The 26177-nt window shown below is 41.5% G+C and overlaps 1 protein-coding gene across 5 annotated transcripts in view; it reads right to left on the bottom strand.

The window, feature by feature from the left end:
* The window catches only part of KIT (KIT proto-oncogene, receptor tyrosine kinase), an 81266-nt gene that overhangs the window by 21502 nt on the left and 33587 nt on the right, over positions 1 to 26177 (bottom strand). For 3 of the 5 annotated variants that reach the window (XM_026508910.4, XM_026508911.4, XM_057309707.1), the window contains exons 2-7: positions 24573 to 24842; positions 21737 to 22018; positions 20511 to 20647; positions 15932 to 16100; positions 11739 to 11928; positions 9024 to 9139 (exon numbers count right to left, since the gene is read on the bottom strand). In XM_026508910.4, coding sequence (XP_026364695.3) covers positions 9024 to 9139; positions 11739 to 11928; positions 15932 to 16100; positions 20511 to 20647; positions 21737 to 22018; positions 24573 to 24842 — 1164 coding nt within the window. Of the gene's footprint in view, positions 1 to 9023; positions 9140 to 11738; positions 11929 to 15931; positions 16104 to 20510; positions 20648 to 21736; positions 22019 to 24572; positions 24843 to 26177 lie in introns of all 5 variants that reach the window. The other 2 variants (XM_026508909.4, XM_026508906.4) reach the window with 1 other exon arrangement.

The following is a 26177-nucleotide window of genomic DNA, read 5'->3' as shown; positions in this document are numbered from 1 at the left end:
GGTGTATTTTAATGGCCACACAGCAATGCTTTGCAGCAATTTCGCACTATTTGGGCCGGGATCAAATCTACATGCCTGCCACACTGTTGTGATAAAGGAACTTAAATCAGCTGAAACAAGGGTGTAAAAAAATGCAGGTTAACTTTTACTTATATAAAAGTGTACTTTTAAAAAAAATCCCCAGAACAGATATCTTGAAAATATATTTTGTTTTTACACATTGTTAAATATTGCCAGAGGGGCGCCTGGGTGGCTCAGTTGGTTAAGCGTCCAACTCTTGGTTTCAGCTCAGGTCATGACCTTAGAGTCGTGAGATTCAGCCCCGCACTGGGCTCCAAACTGGGTGTGGAGCCTACTTAAGATTCTCTCTCTCCCTCTCTAAAAAAATTAAATTAAAAAAAAGATTGCCAGAAACTAGCAAATGGGCACTTTGATAGAAGTTTGTTTAGCAAATGAAACAAAACTTCAACTACAGTCGCCTATATCCAGCTGTCTTTAACAGGAGTGTTTACCATTAAAAAAAAAAAAAAATCACCCTCCTAATGAAGTGATATTCTAAACTAGGGGTAAGCTAACTTTTATTGTAAAGGGTGAGGCAGTAAATAATTTAGGCTTTGTGGGCCTCAGGGTCTCTCTTGCGGCTACCGGATTGTGCCACTGTGTACCACAAATGTAGCCAGACATGCAAACCAATGTGTGCAGCCGTGTTCCAATAAACTTTACTTACGGACACTGACATCTGAATTTTATTTTCATGTCTCACAAAATCTTCTGATTTTTTTTCAACCATTCAAAAAAAGGTTTCAGTTTATGCGCCCTTCAAGAATCGGCTGCAGGCAGAATTCAGCCCTAGCACGACTCTGTCCATAGAGCCATTAAAGATCTCCCAGTCCTGAGACGACGTTAATGGGCTGCAACTACCTGCAGAAAGCCTTCCTCAGCCAGAATCACCGTGCTTGGTTTCCAAGGGCACCACGGAATGCATGCATGTGACCCGGACATGCAGAGGGCGGGTGGGGACACACGTGTGGAGTGCGGCCAGGGGTTAAACGCTAGTTTTCTACTCAGGAAAAGCAGTGAATTCATTTTGCCACGTAATTCAAAAGTGGACAAGGGTTATTGACATGAAACCCATGGGAAAATTATGCACCTATTCTTGGCTTAATTTAAATTCACACTAAATTATAGGTGAACCTGGGTACATGTATCCATGAATGGGGCTAATTTGATGTCAAAACATATATGGCTCCACTGGAAAGGAAATCTCCATAGAGTCCAAGTTCCATGAATAGGAAGGAGAATACTCAGACTGTTTTTAGAAAATGATGCCCCAAGTTCATGTTCAATTCCTAGCAGAAGTTGACGTGGTGATAGAACTTAAACCTGTTTCTCCTGTTTTGCTACCATAAACATGAAACACTGGCCAGACCACACCAATAAGGGCTCCATCTAGACAGGTTACCTGTTCTCAAACAGGTCCAGCGTTTTACTACATCCCCCAAATTAGCAATACCAGACCAACTTTTCTCATGAGACATGAAGGAAAAAGAATACCGACACATTTCCTAAATGTTTTTCAGAATGTAAGAGAATCCAATTCTACTTTAAAAGTAGGTTGCCGTGATACCCCTTTTTTCTTTCAACTTAAATGTCTACAGCAATTCTTGCAGCCACAGAGATCTTCATTAGGAGAAGGAAGTATTAAAGTGTCACATCAAAACAACACTCATAATTCCCAAGCAATTGAACAACAAAAACTCATTTCAAATTCAGTAATAGAGAATAAAAACAGAGCTCAGACACTGTCAGGTATCGCAAATGAACACACACTACCTATAAAAAGATTAATGTAAAAAGACAAGCGCCTCTTTTTACATAGATTAGCAACCCCAGTAAGAAGATCTGAAAATTATTCCTTAAATTAGAACTGTCCCAAAAGCCAGCACAGTGTTTCTTCTGTGACATATGTTTAAGACACGGGAGCATGGAAGATAATGACAGATGATAACCTTATTTACTGGCAGGCACTTAGGCAAGGTCACTCAGTTGAGATTAAACAAGATAATTATAAACCTTAAATAAGCATCTGATGGGTTTCTTTAAAACCCTAGTCACATCATTTGTGACCCAATCCATACTCCACAATGTTTCAAAACCGTGCCAGACATGGGTTAAAAAAATTATGCACTATCCATGCAACGAGACACCAAAACGAGGCTGAAGAAGAGTACTGCATTCTGGAAAGGTATGCACAATGCACTCATTGTTCAGCACCAGAACACAAGCTTATGAAGCAGTATGAGCTCATTTTTGCAAAAGAAAAACACAAAGTTTAAAAAAATGTTCAGGAAGAACATATACAATAAGGGATATATTAGCAGTGGTAATCTATAAAATGTAAATAAACTTTAACAGGTACAATTAAAAGTTGCTTATTTTTGCTTTTTTACATTTTCTAATTTTTTCACCCTTCGCATATTGTTTTACTTTAAAAACACATGTATACAAATGTCTGCACAAACCAAACTGCATTTCTGGTTACTGTGATACCTTTACAGCAAATTCTCAAAAGCAAGTAAATAAATCGGAAAGGAGTTCCATTCAGCACTGATTTTATTTAATGTTTAAGAATTCCAATAATTTCGGGGTGCCTGGGTGGCTCAGTCAGTTGAGCATCCCACTCTTGATTTCGGCTCTGGTCATCATCTTGGGGTTGTGGGATCGAGCCCTGCGTGGGGCTCCACGCTGGGCTGGGCGTGGAGCCTTGCTTGGGGCTCTCTCTCTCCCCCCCTCTGCCCCTCCCCACTGCTCGCAATCTTGCTCTACAAAAAAAAAAAAAAATCCAATAATTTAATGTAAGAGTAGATATAATAGAATCCATCTAGTAGGAAAAAAACAAAACACTGAAAAGCAAAGCCTCTCAAGCAAAACTCAACAATCAAGTGTGTTAGCCTCTAATGCAAGCATGGTTTGGACACCCAAATGTTTGGAAGGTCCTATCGGCCCTGAAAAAAATGGAGACAGAAGGTAGAAAACATTTCTACCTTCCGAAGAGGCAAAGTTCTAGTAACTGTGCTCTCACCTCATGGGGACCATAAGCAGCACAGACCCAAAGTCCCCCAACTAAGCAATCCTTGAAGGCTACCGCACATTTCCACATTACCATTTAAACCTGGGTGAAGGTCCCTGAGACCTCCAGCCAGGTGGGTAACCTAGAGGGCTGGCTGGCAGGCCGTCCAAGCCATCTGTATACGTGGCTGACTTGACAGTCTGCCCTCCCCTCCCGCAAATGTGCGGCTTTGTCTGCAGGGTGTTACCCTTCCGAGTGGCTTCTCCCTAGAAGGAGAGTTTAGCCACCCATAACTAGATTTAACTATGACCAAAACTACATAAAAGGGAGCCCAGATTTTGCAAATGTGGTCAAAGAGAAGCTTTCTCATCAAGAGACCTCATTCTGGATGATTTATGACTTGGACTGATATGGGTACACTGTATGATCTATAAATAATTGCTCACAGCAGACAGGATGTTAATTACATGATACGGTGATTTAGAAATAATGCATTATTTAGCATTTCCTCAAATCGTTTCAACCCCCTTTGACCACTCTGCTGTAAATGAAGTAGAGTCGGTGACTTGGAGAGTTAACTGGAGAGGCAATCTAGCTTAACGTCACATGACACGTGTTCCAGGTAAGGCCGACGGTGAAGGCCAGCCCCCGGCTTCTCCGTATCTTGCTTGTCCTGCCTGCTTTCCTGTTACCACCACCTGAGTACCGAGGTCCTCTGACTCAACTGGCTAGGCTGTCATTGAAGGGTAGACCTTTAAGACTGGAGAGAGACCTATTTATGGCCCCTAGAGACCATTTACCACAAATTTTAGATGCATAATGCGGATCTGGAAATGTTATCAGATAACATTTTAAAGAGGCATTTTAAAGTTACTGGTAAACCAAAACTAAAATGAGCTATCACCCACACCGTTAGCGTGTCTATTACCAAAAAGATAAGAAAGAACAAATGTTGACGAGGGTATGGAGAAGGAACTCTCACACACTGTTGGTGGGAAGGCAAACTGGTACAGCTGCTGTGGAAAAGGGCATGGAGGTTCCCCAAGAAATTAAAAAGAGAACTACCCTATGATCCAGCAATCCCACTTCTTGGTATATATCCTAAGGAAACAAAACTATTACCTCGAAGAGAGATCTGCACTCCTATGTTCACTGCGGGATTACTTACAATAGCCAAGGCATGGAAATAACCTCAATTTCCTTCGATGGATGAACAGAGAAAGAAAATGTCACACACACACACAGAGGAATATTATCCAGCCTTAAAACGAAGGAAATCCTACCATCTGTGACAACATGGATAAACCTCGAAGGCGTTATGTGACATGAAATACGCCCGACAGAAAGACAAATACTGCAAGGTATCACTTAAATGGAGTCTTGGGGGAAAAAAAAAATCAAGTTCATCAAAAAAGAGCTGAAAATTGGTTGCCAGGATCTAAGGGATGGGGGAAACAGGGAGGGGCATTAAGGGGATACAAACAGGTGTAAGATGGGTAAGATCAGAGGATCTAATGAATTACATGATGACTGTAGTTGATAACCCTGTATTATATAACCGAAATTTGCTAAGAAAGTAGGACTTAAGTGTTTCCACCAAAAAACAAAACAAACACCCCGCCCCCCAAGAAACCCAGAGAACCAAACCAAAAAGGGTAAACATGTAAGGTGACAAATGCATTAATAAACTCAATGAGGTGGGGCGGAGGAATCCTTTCAAAATGTTTACATACATCAAAGTCATGTATACACTTCAAATATCTCACAATTTTGTCAAGCGTACCCCAATAAAGCTGAAAAAAAGTTTATTGGATCTTCTTAAAAGCATTCCACACGTTTGAAAAACAACTGCTTTATCACAGTAATCATACTTTCCTTCCACAATTACGTATGTTACTTCAGGATTCACATGGGATTATTTGAAATCATATGCCAAAATAAACTCGTAAAATATGTACATTACTGATTAACATTTAAGTCCACTATAATGCTTGAAATGTATTCAAAAATACTGGGTGGAGAGGGAAAAGAACAAGTGTATCACTTAGAGTTAAATGTACATTTGGCCTTTTGTTTGTCCTGGATCTGGCAAAAGCCTTATTGTGTGACAGTTACTATAAGCAAGGAGACCACAGGTTTCTAACCGAGTATCACAGACTACCTATAGAATCTCAGTGGTGTCACTTCTTCTAATACCTCCAGGAATTTTGGAAAGAGTAGGTCCTATTAAGAAAGCACTTTTATTATATCATGTCATTGTAAGCTAAATATATTTAAGAAGAAAAAAAAAAAGAAAGCACTTTTGGGTGTTTGTATAGATTTTAGAACTCTACTTTCCTCCCAATTTTGATCTGCAAAGGAAACAAATAGCCATTTTCACCAAAGATCTCAAACTTCTTTTTAGAACTAAGCATCTGATTTCTGTATATATCTTCAACAGGCCTGGCAAGGGTGATTACAGTAATGCAAGTTCAATGCAAAGAATCGCTGGCTTTTGTTGTTTGTTTTTTAATGAAAACTCTCCCCAGGACCTCCCCTTCCCAAAAAAAAAGGGCACCGGGGTGGCTCACTCAGTTAAGCATCAAACTCTTGATTTCAGCTCCGGTCATGAGATCCAGCCCCGCGTCAGGCTCCGAGCTGGATGTGGAGTCTGCTTGAGATTCTCCTCCTCTCCCTCTCCCTCTGCCCCTCCCCACTCACACCCCACACTCTCTCCCACTCTCTCTAAACAAAACCAAACAAAACCAAAAAACCTCCCATCAGTTTGCACTGGAAGTTCTGCTGAAAAAAGGCAAACAAGTTATAGGTCTTGGCCTTTATAAACCACATTTAATGCCACGGAGCCAAATGAACAGACATGGAAATCATGGCTTGGTTAGAGAAGTTAAAAACAGACTTAAAACATTTTCAAGTTTAATATGCTACATATTTTTCTCTAACATAAACTGACAGAATATGATTATTTTTTAAAGCCTCCCACATAAGCAATTAAAACACACACACCCCCAATGTACTCGAATCTACATGCAGGGTTTTTAAAACAAATGAATTTTTCAACCATCAAACATTTAACCATTCAAAATCGTGGGTTTTCGTAAGCATTTCTCAGCGCTGAATTTATTAAGCAATTATGCATCAATGTCATTGAGTAAAAGTCACTGAATTTCTGCACGAATATTATGCATTTATTATTCTGATTTCTATCAATTCTAATTTTTGCACAGCCGAATTCCTTTCATCCTTGGGGCTAAGCTTATTTACAGAATAAATCACACAGCAGATCTGCGTCTGTATTTGGCTCAGCTAAAATGTTATGTCGAGATGGACACCACCCCTCCAATTTTAAATTTCAAAATTTAACATTGCAAATCTTTTTCAATTAAAAAAAATCAACAAAGTAATTAGCTACCTTTTATCTGTAAAGAGCAATTGAACACACTTCAGAAGAGGTAGTTGTTTTTAAGCTTCACACAAAAATAGCATGTCTGTCAAAGGCTTCGGAGCTCGAGAAGTCCAATGTGTTGGGTAAGTGAAAGAAGTACCTTTTGTCAGTTAAGTGTCTGTAACAAACTGACATCAACGAAAGACTTCCTGAAAAACTTAACTAAGTGGGGAGACACTAGACCATCCTTATCTGTGTGCCCGGTGCCGTGAAGCCGGAGATCAGTAAATGCTGATCTGCAACCCAGGGCCCAGAATACACAAAAGGCCTTCTGCCCCAATAGGGAATCCACAAAAAATAAAAAATAAAAAAATCATCTGGGAAGCTTAATGCTGTTTCCTATCCAGTTTCAAATAGGCAGTTCACCAGCAGGCACATTGGCCTGGCAAGGAAAATGGCAGCAATTTTGTCACCAGAGAAAAAGAATGGTGACTTCAGAGACACCTTTCTAAGGTCAGTGACTCACAGCCAACTGGCAGACCACACTAGTAAATGGAAGCATGAGAAGGGGGCAGAGAAACAGATCTTAATGCCTCCCTGACCTTGAAGCCAGGGAAAAAGAGATGCAAATGGAATTTTATAAAATTCCCAACTACTGAGCAACCCTGAGAATTGAGGTCTGTGGAGTAGGCCATGGCCGTGATCTACTGTTACTGGTCCTCAAGGGGTAAGTGCAACCAACTGGTAATGAGCATTTACAAGAAGCAATTTGACAGTATAAATTTTCTATCTACTGAATCTCATAATAAAAAAAGAATTTAAACTTGCATTTTGCATACGTCTGCTCTTACTCATTTCACCCTCCTAGTGATTGGTTCCAGAATAAACTGGCAATTTTTTTAAAAAAGGTCCTTTTCCAGAGAGAGTTTGAGAAGCACTGCACTACAGAGAACCCAAAAATCCAGTTTAGTGTGGACAGTATGCATATGATGCTTGTAAGGATATTGATTTACCTGTAATCGTCTCTTAAGTTACTTGAATAGTGAGATTTTTCAGAAGCAGATAATCTTGCCCATGTGTAATATGCTAAGCGCCTCTGATTAACATCTGAATTAATCTAGACATATTTGAAATGCAGGCCAATGAGATACCATATAATCAGTTCTGAGGAACTGAGATGTTAATTAACACGATTTCCTCAAAAAAGGTAGGTCTGTGGTCAAACCAGTTTGAGCTGTACACCCCATTCCACACCCCCTTCCTGGGGAGGTATAATACACACCAGCACATTAAGGTTCCTGACAAGGCCTGCAGTTATTAAGAAACTTGTTTAGCTCCACAGATGGGACCCTCGTTATCTAAACACCTAAGAACACCTGGGTCTTGGAAATGAGGGTATAGTTAAAAGACCCCAGATTAGCCATTGAAAACCTGCCTTTCAATTAGCCATTGAAACCTATCACTTTCCTGTCCTCATTCACAGTTGGATCGCACTTCCCCCCACCCCACACCACTGACCTGCAGCACCAATGAAGCAACTTTGTACAATGACTTCACAGCAAGTAAGCTCCTTGAGGACAAGAAACTGGCACCCATCCTTTGTTCCCACCGCCCTCCTGCAGCCCAACACACTGGAAGCGCTCTGCAGAGTTACCAAGTTGTTCCCTAGGGAATGTTCCAGGCTGTCTCCTCATCCCCCACCCCCCAACACACACCCAGGATGGCTAATTCCAATGGTCATCTTGTTGGCCACTCCCCTGGAATTCTTTGTCTTTGGAGGCCCCGTCCCCTGGTCCCTGGCTGCTGCGGTGTGGAAGACACCTGCTGTCCTTCCCTGGATGGGCAGACAGGCCGTAGTAGACTAGAGCCAGAAGACACTTTGCACAGGGCAGAAGCCCCAGCTGGTGAGCTCAGTCCCTTGGCCTCAACCTCTGTGCAAAGACCTTTCTCTAAGATGCTGTGGGGGCCACAGCAGGGCAGGACCCAGGTGTTTGGGTTCCCATGCCCCAAGCTCTCCTCCCACCCGAAGCACCTGCTCCCTCCCCCACAGCACCCACATGCTATGCCGGAGGGTCCCGCGGGCTGGGTCGATACTGCATTCGTTTTAGGGGGAGAACAAGCTAAACACGAGCCATATCACAACCCCGAAAGAGAAAGCACTGTGACAAAGCAATCATGTCAGAGCTCGACAGCATCTCTGTCCCAACTAACACCACACTCCAGGTCCTACTCAACCTCTGGCTCCCCATTTCAACGATCAATAATAATACATTTTCCCTCAAACGACTGTTATTTTTAACTTCTATGGCTCCTCTGTTTACTTCAAAGGCAGCACCCAGAATCTGAGTGACCTCTACAAGGTCGTGCGGTCAGTGAAATGTAGGCCAAGGAATTGGTTTTCGTACACGTTCTTCCAACCACCAAACCGCGGGGTCTTTGTGAAGGTCAAAATTATCATGAGACATTATTTACATAGTACACAATGAGCTCAGTTCTGCAGCTGTTACCAACACGAGCCACAACTTAAAATAATAAAAAATAGAAAGATAAGGAACCATTCGTTTTACTCACTGTTCACATAAACATTAAATGTCACGGAAGAATTGACATCGGAATTGGACACTTGAAACGTGTAAGTGCCTCCTTCATTCCCTTTTAATCTGGTTAGATGAAGTTCACTCACATATCTACAGAAAAAGAGAGAAAGAAAAGAAAAGAAATCAATCACCCGGGAACGGCATTCCTCGAGTGAGAGGGTTTTCCACAGTTTCTCTCTGGAAATACATAGCTGTTCCAGGAGGAACAGGGCTCACTTAACTCAGTATTAACAAGACCCACATTAACAAATCCAAACATATGCACATGTATTTGATTTGGGACAAGTGCCTGAGCGGGGAGAGGCTTTCTCAGCATGAAGACAACCTCGTGGAGACTCCGGCCTCCCCCCCCCCCCCGCCCCCACTGTCCTCATGCCCACATCCCTCTCTGTGCACAGTCCCTCACCAGGGTCCCGAACTCCCCTGCCCTGCTGCTTTAACACCGGGCACCTGGCCAGAGCGGCAGGTGTCCACATGCAGGAGCACGACCCTTGCAGCCAGGCCAACACTGGGGCCCTCAGCTGCCTTCTCGCAAGGACCATCACCTCCTAGTTCTCCCTTCACCTCCACGACTTCTTCCTAGTGTCCTTTGCAGTATTTGCTCTCCGAGCTGCAGGGATACCGGATACGGCCGTGTAGATTGAGCATGTAGGCCTGCCAGGGGAGTGACTGATAGGACGGGGTGGATGCCCTGCGCAGCCCTTGACCCGCTGAGCTACCCAACCATCCTGATATACACAGCGACCTACTCGGCCTCTCCTCTCATGCTGCGCCCACCCCTGAGCAATCTACTCTCCCACTGAACTACCTGCTGTTTGCTCATAACCTTCCAATCTTGACCTCTAGTTCAGACTTCTCGGTCCTATGTGATTTTCGTGCCCCATCCCCGCCTTGTGGGTGCAGCTAATAATGACTCACACCTGCAACGTCCTCCCAAGTCTTGCCCAGGGACACTTGACCCCATTTGGAAGCTGACTGCCTACCCAGGTCTACAGCCAATGAGTGACGGCCCACAGGGAGGGACAAAAGCCCAGCTCCAGAGCACCCCTGAGTTCAGCCTGCCACTCACCCACCCATCCTTTCTTTCCTCCTTTACTCTCCCTGGCAGGTCTCGCTCTCCCTTAATGAAGCCCTTGATCCGCAATCACTGTCTCAGGCTCTGCTTCTAGGGAACCTGACGTAGGACACTTTCTACCTGAATGTCTCCACTTGAGAGCCCACGGTCAACCTCCAATTCAACAAACCGTTAGCCGAACTCACGGTCTTTGCCCCCACAACCCTTCCTCCTTCTTGAATGGCATCATCGATCACCATCCAATGTGGCTGACGGACACAGAATCCGAAGGGGCATCTTCAGCTCCTACCTCTCCTCTCCCCCCCACCACCACCCCCCGTCCGCCAATCACTGAGTCTTCTAAAGAGGTAGCCTGGACACCTCCCAAATCCATCCTCCTCCCTCCCGCCCTCACACCTTGGCCCAGGACAGCGTCATCTCTCACCCACATCCCTGCAACAGCCCATGGCTCCTGACTGGAAAAAAATATGTCGTCTGTCTAGGCATCTACGTTGTTAGCCGTTTGATCTTGGTCAAGTTACCTAACTCATTTGTGCCTCAGTTTCCTCTTCTACAGAATGACAGAAACAAGAGTGCCTGTCCGTGGGGTTTGCGAGAACTGAAATTATTGACTTACTATCTGGAAGGTACTTAGAACAGCGCAGCACAGGCAAGAGCACCTGCAGCCCACAGAGAGTAAGCTACTTTTACGATCTTATTTATTATTTTTATTTATTTTATTTATTTTTATTTACTATTTTTATTGTACTTTTTACTACTTTACGATTGCTACTATTTTCATTATAAATGACTTGAGGATCAAATGAGAGGTGTGGGGGCCCCTGGGTGGTGCAGGCGGTTAAGCGTGCCCGACTCTTGGTTTCGGCTCAGGTTGTGATCTCGGGGTCGAGAGATCGAGCCCCCACGTTGGCTCTGAGCTTAGCGGGGAGTCTGCTAGCGTGTCTTTCTGCCTCTCCCTGTGCTCGCTCGCTCTCTAATAAATAAATAAATCTTTAAAAAAAATGAGGTGTGATAAGACAGAACTTGGGTTCACTGCCTTGTCCAAAGCTACTGAATGAGGTTGTTTTCTTTCAGTTTTTAGGGTTGTTTTTTTTTTTTTTTTTAAGACACATTTATTTATCTAAGAGAGAGAGAAAGCACACATGCGAGCTTTGTGGGGGAGGGGGGAGGAGAGAAGCAGACTCCCCCGAGAGGGGAGCCAAATGCAGGGCTCCATCCCTGGACCCTGAGATCACGACCTAAGCCAAAATCAAGAGTCGGAGGCTTAACCTTGACGGAGCCACCCACGTGCATATTTTTCTTATGGTTTTTAAAAAAGCATTCAAAGGGCTGACTTTCCTCTTTCTCTGAAAAATTATTTACTGTGTCCCTAGTATATGTCAGTCCCTGCTCTGAACTGTCCCCCCATATCAGAAATGTGAAAGCTGATGCACAGACTTCTGTGTGTGCTTTAAACACAAGCAAAAGGAGACACTGGTCTGAAGACTCAGGAAGGAGCCCCAAACTTCTTTCTATCAGGTGTCCTCTCCCACATTTATGGGTCACAGAATAGAATCTGGTAAGCCCAGAGAATGGGGGAGGTGTCGAATCCCCAGGGCAAGGCTCTTTTCTTACCTGATATTACTCTCATTGTCAGACTTGGGATAATCTTCCCATTTATCAGCAAAGGATCTGTTCATGTAGACCCAGTGCCGGTGCTCAGGTCTGGGGTATGCCTCATATTCAACCACCAGATCCACATTCTCTCCATCATTCACAAATATCGTAGTATTCATCATGGGGAAGATATTAATGAATCCTTTATCTAATCGTAACAGAACAAAACAGGAAGAAACTATTAACCATGACTACGCAACAGAAAACACAACTTCATCTTTGGATTACAAAGATAACTGACTGGTTTCAGGTATTAGTTGTCAATAATAAGACTATTTTAACAAGGACACACCTGAAATGTTTATTCTCCCATCTCTGTCTCTCAAGCAACTCTCTTAAAGATCTAGCACCATGTCATAAGTCTTCTAGAATGACGAGTCCTGATGTTTCTTAGGTTAAAAAGCGTTTGGACTAAATACTCAGCCCATGCCCAGACCTAATATAAATGTGTATGTGATAGGAAGGTGTCATAAATCAAGAAGGAGAAGCACGCCCTACGGTCAATAAAGAGGTTGAAAGAAGACCATTTAATATTTAAAGAAAAATAAGCTTACATCTTACCACATATCACAGATGAAATCAAGGACAGCATTTTAATAACCACACCGTATTGTTAACTAAACAACAGAATTAACTCCTTTATCAAACCTCTATAGAGGGGGGAGCAGTTCTCTAGGCTTTTTAGGAACAAGAGAAGAAAAAGAAATCATAAAATCATAAAATTCCTAAGACTCTGAATACATAAACATTTTTAAATGTCTATACAGTAAAAGTAAGGCAGTAGGAAAAAGAACATGAAAATATAGATGGAACAATATTTAAACTGGTAATTAAAATAAGGCTTCACTTTTCACTTATTAAAAATAACAAAACTTCAATAGAGCTGCTAAAAAATAAAGTATATCCATCCTATGGAAAAACAGCAAAACGAATTTGAAAGAGACTCAATACTTTTGCAAGTGTGGTAAAAGTAGCACGCTGAATTACACACTGTAAATTGCCACACCTCTTTCAGAAAGCATTTAGCGATATAGATTTTCTATAATTATCTATTCTCCCATTTAACCCTGTAATTCCCATTTGAGAACTCTTCTCAGTGGATAGCTACATACAAAAAGAACGGCTATCTACCCTGGACATAGTAATTTTTTAAATCAAAGAACTGATTAATAAAGCAGCCCTCAGAAATGGTTATATAATAGTAAGAAGAGAGAGCTTGAAAAAAATGTAATAAAATTATATTATAGCCACCATTTATGGAATGTTTACTAGGGGCCAAGAACTGCCCTAAGTACCTTAGCATACATTTAAATTAATAATTATGACAAAGATTTAATTTTATAACAATACTGGAAGAGAAAGCTTGTAACTCCTAACTTACAGATGAAAAATATCCAGTCCTGGAAAGCTAAAAAGCTGGCTACCCAAAGGCAGAGCCCAGCTCTGAATAAAAGCCTGTGAGAAGCCAAGGCTGGCCTCTTCTTACTATAGCATAAGCCCTAAATTCTCCATGTACTTTCAGTTAGAGAGAGAGAATAAAATCATATGTATAGGGGCACCCGGGTGGCTCAGTGGGTTAAGCATCTGCCTTCGGCTCAGGTCATGACCCCAGGGTCCTGGGATCAAGTCCCGCATCGGGCTCCCTGCTCAGCGGGTACCCTGCTTCTCCCTCTCCCTGCCACTTGCCCTCCTGTGCTCTCTCTGTCCAATAAACAAATAGAAATCTTTAAAAAAATGTATGTATAATTAAACCCTGCTGTGTACAAAAATATAAGCAATATGCCAAATCTTATAAACAGCTGTATCACATTAGTGGGATTATGGAAGCGTTTCCATTTTATTCTTCCATTTCTTTTTCAAAATTTTAGGATTATAAAATTTAAAATTGTTATTCATTATTTTCGGCACTATTTGGTTGAATATAGTAAGGTCCCACATGAGTTGTCATTCTAGTATTTACTGCCCTTTCGTTGCCTATAGATTCAGAATGAAAAGGAGTCCAACTGCACCAATGGAAAAGGATCTGTCACAGGTGGGAATAAAAAATCATCCAGATGAAAGTTAGAGATGGAAACCACCACCCTGTTCTAATACCTGAATCATAAATGAAGCTCGCCCTGCCATTTTTAAAACAAATTTAGGTTAATTTTCAGGGAATAAATGTTTCATCTGAGTGCTATGCTACATTTTCAGGTTCTTAAGGTCCTAAATTCCAAGATACCACACAATGCAAAATACTCCAATATTACAGACAACAATATTTGCACTGAAATGAGTTCTCTGATCATCACCATACATAAATTACTTAAGTTCCTTCTGAGTTTTCTAGAGTCCTTTGGCTCAATATACTTTTATGTCCTATAGTGGAACAGAGCTCCAAATTCATGAAGAATTATTAGAATTGAAGAACTCCATCAGGGCTGTTTTAACATCAGGTACTTCTGCATTAAGAAATGGTGACGCATTAACATTTAATCAAGTACAAACACTAGGCCAGGCACTTCTATAAAATCTACTGCATCTTCTCCTCTCCGCAGCCTTTGGAGTCAGAAGTTGTGTTTCTCAGAAGAGGAAATGTAGGCAGAGTTAAAGCAGGGTGCCTTTGAAAATTAGGTGGCACAGCCCCGACTCGAAACCAGGCGGAGACCATCCCAAAGCCTCCCATCCCACCCTCAAGAGAAATTACTTTTCTCTTTGTCTCCTCCTGTTCCTGTCCCATCCCAACCCATCCCGAAACAATACAAAACCAGATTCGGGTTTCTCAGCCACAAGTCCTTCCAGTTACACAGTTATATTCTTGGAAATTGATGAATGGATTTTAAAAATCTGATTACATACAATAATATGCTCAAAACATCCTTACTAATTGCTTTCTGGAGCTGAAGCTGATATATCAACATGCTCCCTAATCAACTTAGCAAATTAGCACTTATGGAGTTTAATATTTTAAAAGCATAGCTTTCTATTCAAATTAATAAATGGTTCGCGATCACGTTTAGGGAAAAAGTAAGACTCTTTCTGCATGCTGACTCTATAATTGCAAGTAAAGGGTGTTTTCCACGTTTAGTCTGGTGAGATGCTTTCCATTACAACATGGGCAGAAATGCCAAAATTATATGAGATTATTGTGGGATAAATCACAGACCTCTAACACTGCTTCATACATTATTGAAGAAACATGGGGGAAAGAGGAGAAATGAAAACAAATATCACATCATTTTATTATTGCTCATGATGAAGAAATTTGCCACCCTACAAGTACTTAATCAAAGTCAAGCACTAAGACTATAATTGCATTAAAAAAGCAAGAAAGTAGATTAAATTCAAACAATACTCATAAGGCAAAAAACGTGTAACTTAAAAATTATTATTATTTCCAGTAAATCAAAGATATCCAGTACATTCACTACGTTCTGCTCTCATTAAGGAGACCTTGGAAAATAAATATTTAGTGAGATTTCCAGAGTAGGGAAGAAAAGGCTAAACCAGTTGTGCACACCAGCTCTGATGGGGTTAGGATTCTAGGGAACCATGATTCAGTTTACGCTGTGTAGGACCAAGAGTCAGGTCCCAGTGGATGTCCTCTCTGAAGGTTTACGCTACGGCCTATAAGGCTGGAGGACAGGGTGAAGTGAGGGCTGTACTAGGAAGAAGCAGCCCAATTCAGCCCTTCCAGCAACAGATGAACTAGACCCTTGAGTGGTAAAAAAGATAAGGGCTCAGGTGCCCCCGCTTCCTGAAAGACTCCGAGAAATACTTGAAACTCTCAGCATCAGCACTCCTCCATACAGCAAGCCTACAATCCATTTCCAAACTCAAGTCATTCAGCAAGAACTAGAATTTCTGAAAAAGTTCCACTTAACCTTTTATTTGTTTGGTAGGGAGGACAGGGTGGATGAGAGAAAATGACCCATTTAAACAACTTCAGTTACAGCCTTCCACTTCCCCTTTATTAAAACTGGTAGAATTTGCTCTCGTGCTCTAGGTGGAAAAGGAGACAATGATAACTTTCGTTCACTCATTCATTCGTGTGGTGACAATTAAATTTCTAGTAATCTCTTCAACAGCCTATTAACATAAAAAGGAAACTATCTAGCAATTTCTTCTTTCACTACTGCCAGTAATTTATACATTCCCATAGAGATATTTACCTACGACTTCCAAGGTTGTTGTGACATTTGCCGATCCGAAAGTATTATTGGCGTAACACATGAACACTCCAGAATCATTAACTCTTGCTGAGCTGATCGTCAACCTTTCCTGACGTACAAAATTGAAGTCACCCTGATGCCAACTATTACTCTGCGTCTGTGCGTTAGTCTGCTGGTTTTGGAAGGAGAAAAAAAAAAATCAAAGATTATCATAAAATTTATATTCAGGATCTTTCCTAGATAAATTAAAAATAGCAGCAATTAACTTCTCCATATTAACATTCATTATACGCTACTTAAGTAAGAATAATAAAGCATCATGACAAGTCTGTCATTGGAAGACTTCATATTACAGGATTATATTGAAAGATAGTCATTATTAATGATTGGAAAAAACATGAAAATTCATTTCATAACAACCGTGGCATGCATAATTCCAAATTCTCCACAGCACCAAGTATTTTTTTAACAGTGCCAAATTTTAAAAGTCTCTCTGTAAGAAATATGACAGAGTACTGATATTTTACATTGAGTCAGCATAGTTAGGTCATATCAGTATCTCCTGTTACACTGTTTTTATTCTAGATCCCAGTGATTGAAAGAAAACACATCACTAATAATATTCTATTTTGTCAATATTTATATTATTTTCATGAATAAAAATTGAATCACATCTAAAACTAACTTGGAAATTCATCCTATAGTTCTTACCCGGCAGAATTTTTTTTTTTAAAGATTTTATTTATTTATGTGACAGAGAGACAACCAGCGAGAGAGGGAACACAGCAGGGGGAGTGGGAGAGGAAGAAGCAGGCTCCCAGCAGAGGAGCCCGATGTGGGGCTTGATCCCAGAATGCCGGGATCACGCCCTGAGCCGAAGGCAGACGCTTAACGACTCCGCTACCCAAGCACCCCTTACCCAGAAGAATTCTGGCAACTACTAAAAGGGGTTCCAAAGTATGTGAGACATGTAAGACCAAGCCCCAAATTATTTAAGCATAAGTGGAAGAGAAAAAGTTGCAAATTTACTCTCGTGATATTACCATTCTACTCATATTATTTGTCTGCACACAAGACACGGAGAGATTTCTTGTATGGAAACTATCATGGGAATAAAATATAATATAAACTATAGCCACTCTAAAAATATTAAAGGGAGTACCACATAGCTTTCTGCATCTTCCAAATTTTCTGTAATATGAACACATTCCTATTGAAAAAAGTAACAACTGAAAAAAGAAAGTAAACAGAACCTGATATTGACATGGAATGAGATCAAGGGTAATTCGCGGGCCAGGCTATGGTGAACTATTAGCATTAGACCATTAAACCAGAACAATCCTTATGGAAAGCAATTTGGCACATTGTTCATATCCCTGATCAATTCTAGCAAATTTATCTCAAGGAAATAACTCAATTTTTTTTTTTTTTAATCTCCAAAATATTTACTGTAGTGCAATTTCGGAGATGACCTAAAGGTACACCAAGCATGAAAATTATAAATGTGAAAATAAGAAAAATGTTTATATTACTTAAAAAGCATAAATTGAGTGTACCTTGAAACCGCAAACGTGGTAATACACATGCATAGGAGCAGAGAGAAAAGAAATACGAAAAAAAAAAGTGGGCAATGTGGCATTCATAAAGACCAGCCAAGTAAAGACTACTGAGCTTTTGGAATGCTTGAGGTTCAAACTGTGTTGTAAATATAAAATATGTCCCAGATTTTGAAGACTTAATATGAAAAAAGTAATGTAAAATAACCCACAGATACTTTTTATATTAATTACATGATAAGATAATATTTTAGCTATACTAGGTTAAATAAAATGTATTACAATCAATTTTACTTTTACTCTGTCATGTGTCTACTAGAAAATATTAAATTACATAGGAGGCTCACATTTTCTTTCCATTGCATAGCAGTGCTACATGCAATGGTGGAATTATATCTGTTTCTCTTTTTTTCTGTTATTATATTTTTGGAAATTTTTTTTACATTAAAATGAGCATACATGAGAGCAGACTGCCAAAACTGAATGTTTTGAAATAAAAAGAAGAGAAACCTGCTTTGTTAAGTAACTGTGAGATCTTGAGCAAGTCAAGGATACCACCAGTCTCAGCTTTTGTTTCTAAAAGGGAATGAGAGGGGCGCCAGGGTGGCTCAGTTGGTGAAGTGTCTGCCTCGGCTCAGGTCATGAACTGGGGGTCCTGGGAGGGAGCCTCTGGATCAGGCTCCCCGCTCAGCAGGGAATCTGTTGCTCCCTCTGCCTCTTCCCCTTGCTCTCTTTCTCTCAAATAAATAAATAAATAAAAGGGAATGAGAAAGCAAAGGTCTTTAAAGGCCTTTTCAGTTTGAAGCACAATGCAGAGATGAAGATATTCTCTTCCAGGAGATTCTTCTAGTAATTGGCAGAAATCTGCCAGTTCACTGCAGAAAAGCAATGAAATAGCAAAGGGAGGTGACACTGTTTTGTCCTCTCCCAGTCCATCAGGTCACAGACTTCTCTGCAAAGGCAGAGTGACAATGGACAGGTAAGGCCACATTCTAGATTTACGGTATATCTTCCTTCTAGTTCTTGCAAGAGCCCAAGGGTCTACAATAGGGAGCTAAACAAGAACAATGAACACATCAGTGCAGGAAGAAACAGCTTGGTCCCAAGGGATACAATGTCAACACCTAAACCTCAAGACCATAATTCAGACACTGTCAAATATCCTACTAAAAAGTAAAAATATAAGGGTTTAGAGGCATTAGAAAAGCTAATCAAGATTCACAAGTGTTGAATAAACTCCAAGACTCTCTCACATTTTAAAACAAGTAACTGCAAAAACTCTAGAACAGTCATTTTATCCTAAATTTCACTGTGAGTTAAACTTATTCTAAATGGTCAGGATCAAATACCATGGATTTTTAAGATAATCTGATAGTGAGAACAGTGCTAAGTATTCCAGACGAAGCCAAAGGATAGCAACAAAGGATTCATGGATGAACCTTGGCATAGAGCCATGGGCCCCATCTGCAAGTCACACATTACATATTGTTTGCATGTGATTCGGGTTTCCTTAACCCTTGAGGTGCACATTGGGATTTCCCCAAAGAGTTCCCAACACCGAAGGCTTATCTACCAGCGCCAGTGGATTAATTGGGAATGGCATGCGGGACTCTTGGGAAAAATGGTTCAGAACAAAACTGCCTAGGGCAATTTAATTTCTCATCGAAAAAAGGCTATTTTCAAGTTATACAGAGGCTCAAATATGCACATGGTCTAAACTGTTCTCTCATCTGAAATTAAGGATGATAGAAAGCCAATTATCGTAGGATTGTGTTCTCTAAGGTTAGTCAAAAATGCATACATAAACTATTGTTTTTATTAAATTGTATGATAAGGAAACTAAAACTCTGAGCCATTGGTTTGAAAGAACAAGTCTCTAGTACAATCCATTCTCCTAGTCAATGGCAGGCTTCATTAACAAGGTATCATCCATCACCAAGTCTACATGAATACCATCATAGTACTTTGCATATGCTAATCACCATGGTTACTTATCTAGCAAAGAATTCTTTAAACAGGCATGAAATTGCCAATATTGAATACAGAGCATGAGGAGGAAGAAGAGGAAGAGGAGGAGGAGGAGGAAAATATATTATTTCTTCTCTCCAATGTAATGCATATATGCGTACTGATGAAAAAACCACCGTGACAGCTAATTAACTAGATGGCCACGATTATGCAAATAAAAATTATTGAATATTCAGTCGATGGAAATTTTAAAGCAAAATATTTGGGAAATTAGACATCTGAAAGACCTTGCTACTAATGAATATTCAGAGAGAGAAAGAAAAAAAAAACTTCATATAACTGGCTAAAATTTACTTAAGATATGCCTAACGTAGACATTCAATATGCATTTGTTAAATGAATGAGATCTTAAACATGTCCCAATGTTTCAGATTAAACATAACCATTTTATTAATAGTGACTCAAACAAACAGAAAACCATTAGCAACTTGACCTCAGGTAACCAGCCTCAGACGGGGGATGTCAGATCAATACAAAAAAGAACCACATCTCTCAAATGGACAGGCCACTTTATGGGAAAGGAAAGAGCTCCCTAGTTGGTATCTGAGACCATTTACTCTTTTTAAATATGAAAGGAAAAAAAATTGACAACTTTTCCCAATATTTTAAATAATCTGGCCTGGATAGTTTTAATAGTCCTAAAAATCAAAGTACTTATGCAGTTAACCAGAAGTTGTCTTAAAAACTTCCCTACGAAAGTCAAAGAAACAGCACACGGTAATAACAGGGTCTGAAGTTCTCTCTTCGATTTTCTCAAAATAAATTGACAAAATGACACGCATTTGCCACGAATAATGAACGCACACATCCACATATGGTGCTACGAAAGGGGAAAAGATGCATCTTGACACACGCGCAGACAGTCCCACCCCACAGACACACCAGCTGAGCCATCCCCCGGACAATGAATAGACTGGTTGAAGGGAGAACCTTAAACTCTCCCACACGGACAGAACAACGTACTGAGAAAAAAACAAAGGCAAGAAGCCCCTCACCTGGCTGTTTTCCTTGATCCACATGGAGTCCACGGAACTAGACACATCCTTTACCAAGCACGTCACAGAGAATTCTTCCCCTTCCCTAAGAAGAGAGCTTGCTTTGGACACCGACACCACCGGTACGGCTCTGATGGCTGGAAGAAACAGAAATTGGCCCTCAGATCATGCCTCCTACCATGATAGGCCACTTTCACTTACCACGTTTCCTCAAATGCACACAACCTACTTGCTGCTCTTTCTAAGAAAATATCAAGTATGGCACTAACCGACCTGTATGACTTGCAGATCTGAAGACATCAGCAATTAAATCTTGCATTCTTCCAGCAAATTCATCAACATCGAGTGAAAATGGTAAGAATGTCTGCTCTGAGATGATAATGCGCCTGGACAATGCTATTTGAAACAGGGAGAAACCCCGGCACAGGGAAGCGGCTTTAATCTGTGCCTCACACAACCCTGACGGTTTCACGAAGATGTGATACGACTAATCACATTTTTTTAACCAAACAGGTATCTTTCCCGTGTGCCATCATAGTAACGCCTTGCTCATTTCTGAAAATCTCCATTTTAAATAACCAAGCTTTCCTTAATTCCAATGAGCATACTTTTTCAAAAGCTTAATAAAAACTGCTCGGTAGCTGAATGCCAACTGGTGTTGAATTTGATGATCTCGGAGATACAAAATCTAGACATCTTCCAGCTACGAAAATAATCTACATAATGCCACCGTAATAACAAGGTCCATACTCAGCTGGTACTCTGCTCCTCAGATTGGGAATAGTTTGGGAATGCATTAAAATCCAATCACTGAGGAGAAAGTCAATTCCTCTATCAATAGTCAATCAAGGAGTGAATCATGTATATGCTAATCTTTGCAAACAGCAGAAGGGAAGCTTCCCAGGGAGGTTCTCTTGGAAGGAACACCTCATGCAGTTATGAGACTCTCGGTGTTGTGAGGTCGGTAGGTGTCACAGCTGTCCCCGGGAGGGTCTGAACGCCAGTCTCTGCTAGACACAGCCTGCTGGAGGCGGCCGTGGACTGGTGGTGTGGGCTTGGGGGCTACCAAATGAAGAAGTCACAAGCAGCTGCTGGGAGCTGGGGGAAATGATGAAGAGCCTGCGGCCTGAGTGAGACTAAGATGGACCAGCAAGGAGACAGATGTCGCCCGCCCTCCCCCGACTGGAGGCTCCGCCCCCGAGCAGAGCGCGAGAAAGGGCCCCTACCTGCCCTCACTTTCAGGGTGAATTTCGCGGACAGCACAGACTTGCCCTTCTGGTCTGCAGAGCAGTGCAAGCAGAGCCGATGATACTCGCGCTTCACGTTTCTGATCGTGATGCCAGCCTTGGGATCAGCGACAAACGTCAGGTCCTTGGGAAGAGGCTTCCCCTCGCACCCCCTGAGGGAGTAATTGGTCACCTCTGGGTCTGTCAGAGGACAGCGGACCAGCGTATCATTGTCTTCTTTCCCATACAAGCGAAGGTCAACGAGGAAAAGCTCTGCAGGATCTAAAGCACATTAAAACTCGGGAGTTTGAACGGCTAGTCGCAGGCACTGGAAACATTTGTAAAAGATCTCAGAGGACTCCGACTTTTTTTCCTTTGCAAGCAAAGTAGAATTCATCCAAATATTACTAAGCAACAGTGAACATTTATTAAACACTTTCCACGTGTCAGACACTAAGCTCGGACCATTACACCTTATCTCATTGAACTCTCAAAACACCCCCATGTGATGGGCACTATCGTTACCACCCTTCAGAGATGAAGACACCGAAGTCTCAAAAAAGTGACTCTCCTAAAAAGTGACCGGCCCGGAAATGGCTGACCGGAACTCAAACCACAGTCCGACTGATACCACAACTTGAGGTCTTGAAATGCTGAGGGTATTTTATTACGATAGTTACCCTTCTTCAACAACAGGGAATACTCTGAGGGGGATGGGCCAAGACTCAGCCAGTGCACTGGTACCTATTAAGGTCAGAGAAAGGTGTTCTTTCTCTACCCCACTGTGGGGACCCCTTTCCAGAGCCCCCAGTCTCCAGGATCTTTCAGCTTCTGCATAAAATCTGCAAAACCATTAGCAGGCCACCCTGTACAAATGTCACGTGGGCCTCACCCTTCATATTCCTTGAAAAATGTGTATAAATATAAACTTCTGGACAACAGATGAAGCCATATTCCCAAGGGGAGCTTACGAGTTTCAGGAATCCTGTGGTAAATGCCATCTAAACCAGGACACTTGTGAGTGAAGGGGAGTGCCATTAATATATGCCAGGACACCAGGTGTGGACTGGAAAGGCCTCAGGCAGACTGGGACCTCCTATAAGCAAAGACAAACCTCATTCTGTATACACAATATACAGCCACCTCTGCTGTGTCAAGATAATACAGATAGATAGCTGGGCCAACAGATTGTGTTTAAAATGTTTAATTGTCCTTTCCACCTGGAATTCAGGTGTCCGACAAAAATCAATCTGACATCATTGACATATACTTACCATTCAATTTTGAAAAAAATAAAATTTCCAGAATGAATTATGTACCTCCTAGCCTAATCTGTTCTATGAATAAAGTCCCTCATGATGGTGGGACTAAGGTCCAAAGCCATAGTTGGTTATTTTTCCATCTATTCTTTCTCAGCTGCTTAAGGCTAGCTCCTACAATCCCCCGGTTTCCTTCACTGCTGTAACATAAATTACTTAAGTATCCAAACATCTTAAATCAGTAATAATTCAGTGGAGCACTAAGTTACTGAGGAAGACCCCTTCTAAAGAAAATCCATGAACTCTGCGAGACTGACTTGGCTAATTCCGCAGTCTTCCCCATTTATTCAGGCATCTACCCACTGTATTAATATGCAGAATGATACTTCATGACCACCTGGAAATTCCAGAGTACCTTCTTGAATGTCAAAGAACAGCACCCAGGTTGGCTCCACCATTATGGAACCATACCCCACGGCTAAGCTGTGCCTTATCAGTGTGTATTTTTCAGGTACCTAACCTAGGAAAGAATAACAGATAAACTAAGGAGAGGCAGGGTCGATTTCACCGCAACCTTCTTTATAGTGAACAACTTTATTAACCCTTGATAGAGCTTGAATTTGCACAATTCTGTCTCCTGAACAACAATTACATGAGAACAACAGTGCAGGTGACCCTATCCAAACGTTTCAGTGAGACACTGAAACTCTCGAGCTTGCTCTGATCTGCCATCTGGGACAAATGGATCCATTGTTCTTCCACCATATCATGGGCGAGGCCTCCAACGCCGGCCTGTGTCAATGGTAGCCCCAGTCCAGGCACAAACTCAGGACCAGAACCCGGACTCTATTTCTCCCCCTATAACCTGCGTATGTCTCTTACAGCTTTAAGTACTTGTTTTTACATCAACAGAAAGATTCTTCCTGCCTCCCACCGTCAGCAAACCTCCTCCTGACAAGGATGTTCGAAGCACAAACACAGATGAATCACTGAGTTTATCATAGGAAATGAGGTACGGAAATCCAACAATCATATTTTTCTTCTGTTTCTAAGAGGTCACAGTTTTTTTAAAAAAAATGAATCAACTGACAACTATTAAGAACCTAAGAGGAACATGGGGTGATTAGCTGACTATGTTATTTTTCTGGAATTTGCTCTCTAAAAGTGGGTCAGTTCTTTTGAAGTGTTGGTCTGTTTAGGCCTTCAGAGGCCTTTAGTTCCCTGAAGTGTTTTTACTAAGTGGGAGTATCTAGGATCTCAAGGCATTAAAACACGGCTTTCCCAAAGGGCCTAATTTATTCTCGGGGTTTACTCACAGTGCCAGGACAAATGGGCTAACCATATTGTAATCTCATTAGGAAGAGTACTGCAGCCTTGCGGACCTTCAGCTGGAGTCCTACCCACAGCCACGATGTATCAAAAGATGGGGGGAACTGACAAAGAAAAATTTGTTTCAGGCATCCTATAGCCAGCCAGTAATATTTTCTCTATGGCTCAGCCACCTATGTGTCATCCATAATTAAGAACAGGATATTAGGTTCTCTAAAGCATAGCATGAAAGAAAGCCACACATTTACCTCTAACGAACACATAAATGGACCTGCTTAAGCCCTCTCTGTTGGTGCACGTGTAATTGCCTGTGTTGGCGGCCTGCGCTTTCTCTGTGATCCACTCGTTGTGTGTGCTCTCACTCAGTTGACCCGGGGTCTCAAAAGTCCACTTGACAAATCCTGGATCGGTGCATAGCAGCCTAATCTCATCGCCAGCACTGACTATTAACTCTGATTTTGCTGGATGGATGGATGGTAGAGACAGTTCCCCTGGACTCACAGATGGTTGAGAAGAGCCTGCCAAGAAAAATAAGAATCGTGTTGAGTATGATCTTTTTCCTTGGCGAAATAAAGCATTTCTTCCAATATTGATTTCCATCTTCTGTGCGCTCTACAATAAAAATAGGACAAAGCTGCCCCGCTATTTATAGTTAGAAAGAGTTCTGGTTAAAGTTTCTTAAGTTCATCTAGAAAATTATTTTCTGCAACTCCCAATTAATCCTGGGGGTCACCCCTGGTATGCGAGCCATACTTGTGGGATGCCATGGCCTTCTCCGGGTTAAACACACAGCTGGGTCAAGTTTCCACTCTGAATATGGGCCATCACAGCGGTACTGACATGCTGACACCCAGCTTAGAAAAAACAAAAACAAAACCTCACACTATAAAAAAAAAACAACAACAAACAACAAAAAACAAAACAAAAAAAACCCAGAAACAACAGCAACAGCAAACTACTGGCCTGTTACTCTTCTGGCAAAATGTACATGACCATGACACAGCCTGGCTGTGAATTCAGTTATTTGTACGCAATTCTCCTTATATGGTGACGTTCATCAAAAGGAGAACTATTTAAGCATTTCAAACAATAAGGCAGAAAATGAAAATCCCATTTTAAAGATCAGACTGTGAGGTATTTCATGACATAGGCTGGGTTGCGCCTAATGAAACTAATGCCTAGACAGGTTTCCTAGTTTAAAGATGCAAACTTCAGACTCTGAACAGGAAACCTGAACCTTAGAAAATTCACGGCAGCCAATTCATCCACTCATTCATCCGTCTGTTGCATGAACACAAATACCTGTTCACTAATTATCAAAAGCTTCGAGCCAGGTGCTGGGGAAAAGTCCATGTAAGGGCAACACAGGGTTGTTACACACACTCCGGAGTTCAAAAGAACACACGGCTCCTGTGTCAGAATAAGTGAAATGTAGCTACAAGTTTTAGCTTTAAGCCAAAGAAGAGGAAGAAGAAGAGGTGGGCTGGACCTTGACCGTATCAGGGAAGGTAAAAGACAGACACCCATGGATACATATACACCATAGAGACCACAACGACGATGTGGAGACACTACATTTTTTGGTAGAAAAGTGACATGCGCTACTGTAAGATACCAGAGATCTTCTAGATTTGCGGAAATTCGTCAAGAGCTCTGATCCTCAGGTAGGCAGAAGCAATGGGACCTACATCAAAGGATCTGAGACTAAAGATGCACCAGAGGAAAAACACATTAAAAGTTACAGTGTCATTAAAACTACAAAGACGGACTCACACATGACCTGGGTGAGCGAGTGGGAAGAAAGGGTCCCTGGGTAAGGTGGGCTAGAGCAACAGGGTAACAGAACTCCCCCT

Source organism: Ursus arctos, unplaced genomic scaffold (assembly GCF_023065955.2).
Source record: "Ursus arctos isolate Adak ecotype North America unplaced genomic scaffold, UrsArc2.0 scaffold_9, whole genome shotgun sequence".
NCBI classification, from domain to species: domain Eukaryota; kingdom Metazoa; phylum Chordata; class Mammalia; order Carnivora; family Ursidae; genus Ursus; species Ursus arctos.
The sequence above is the reverse complement of the archived record's forward strand: the minus strand, read 5'-3'. Positions and strand labels throughout refer to the sequence as shown.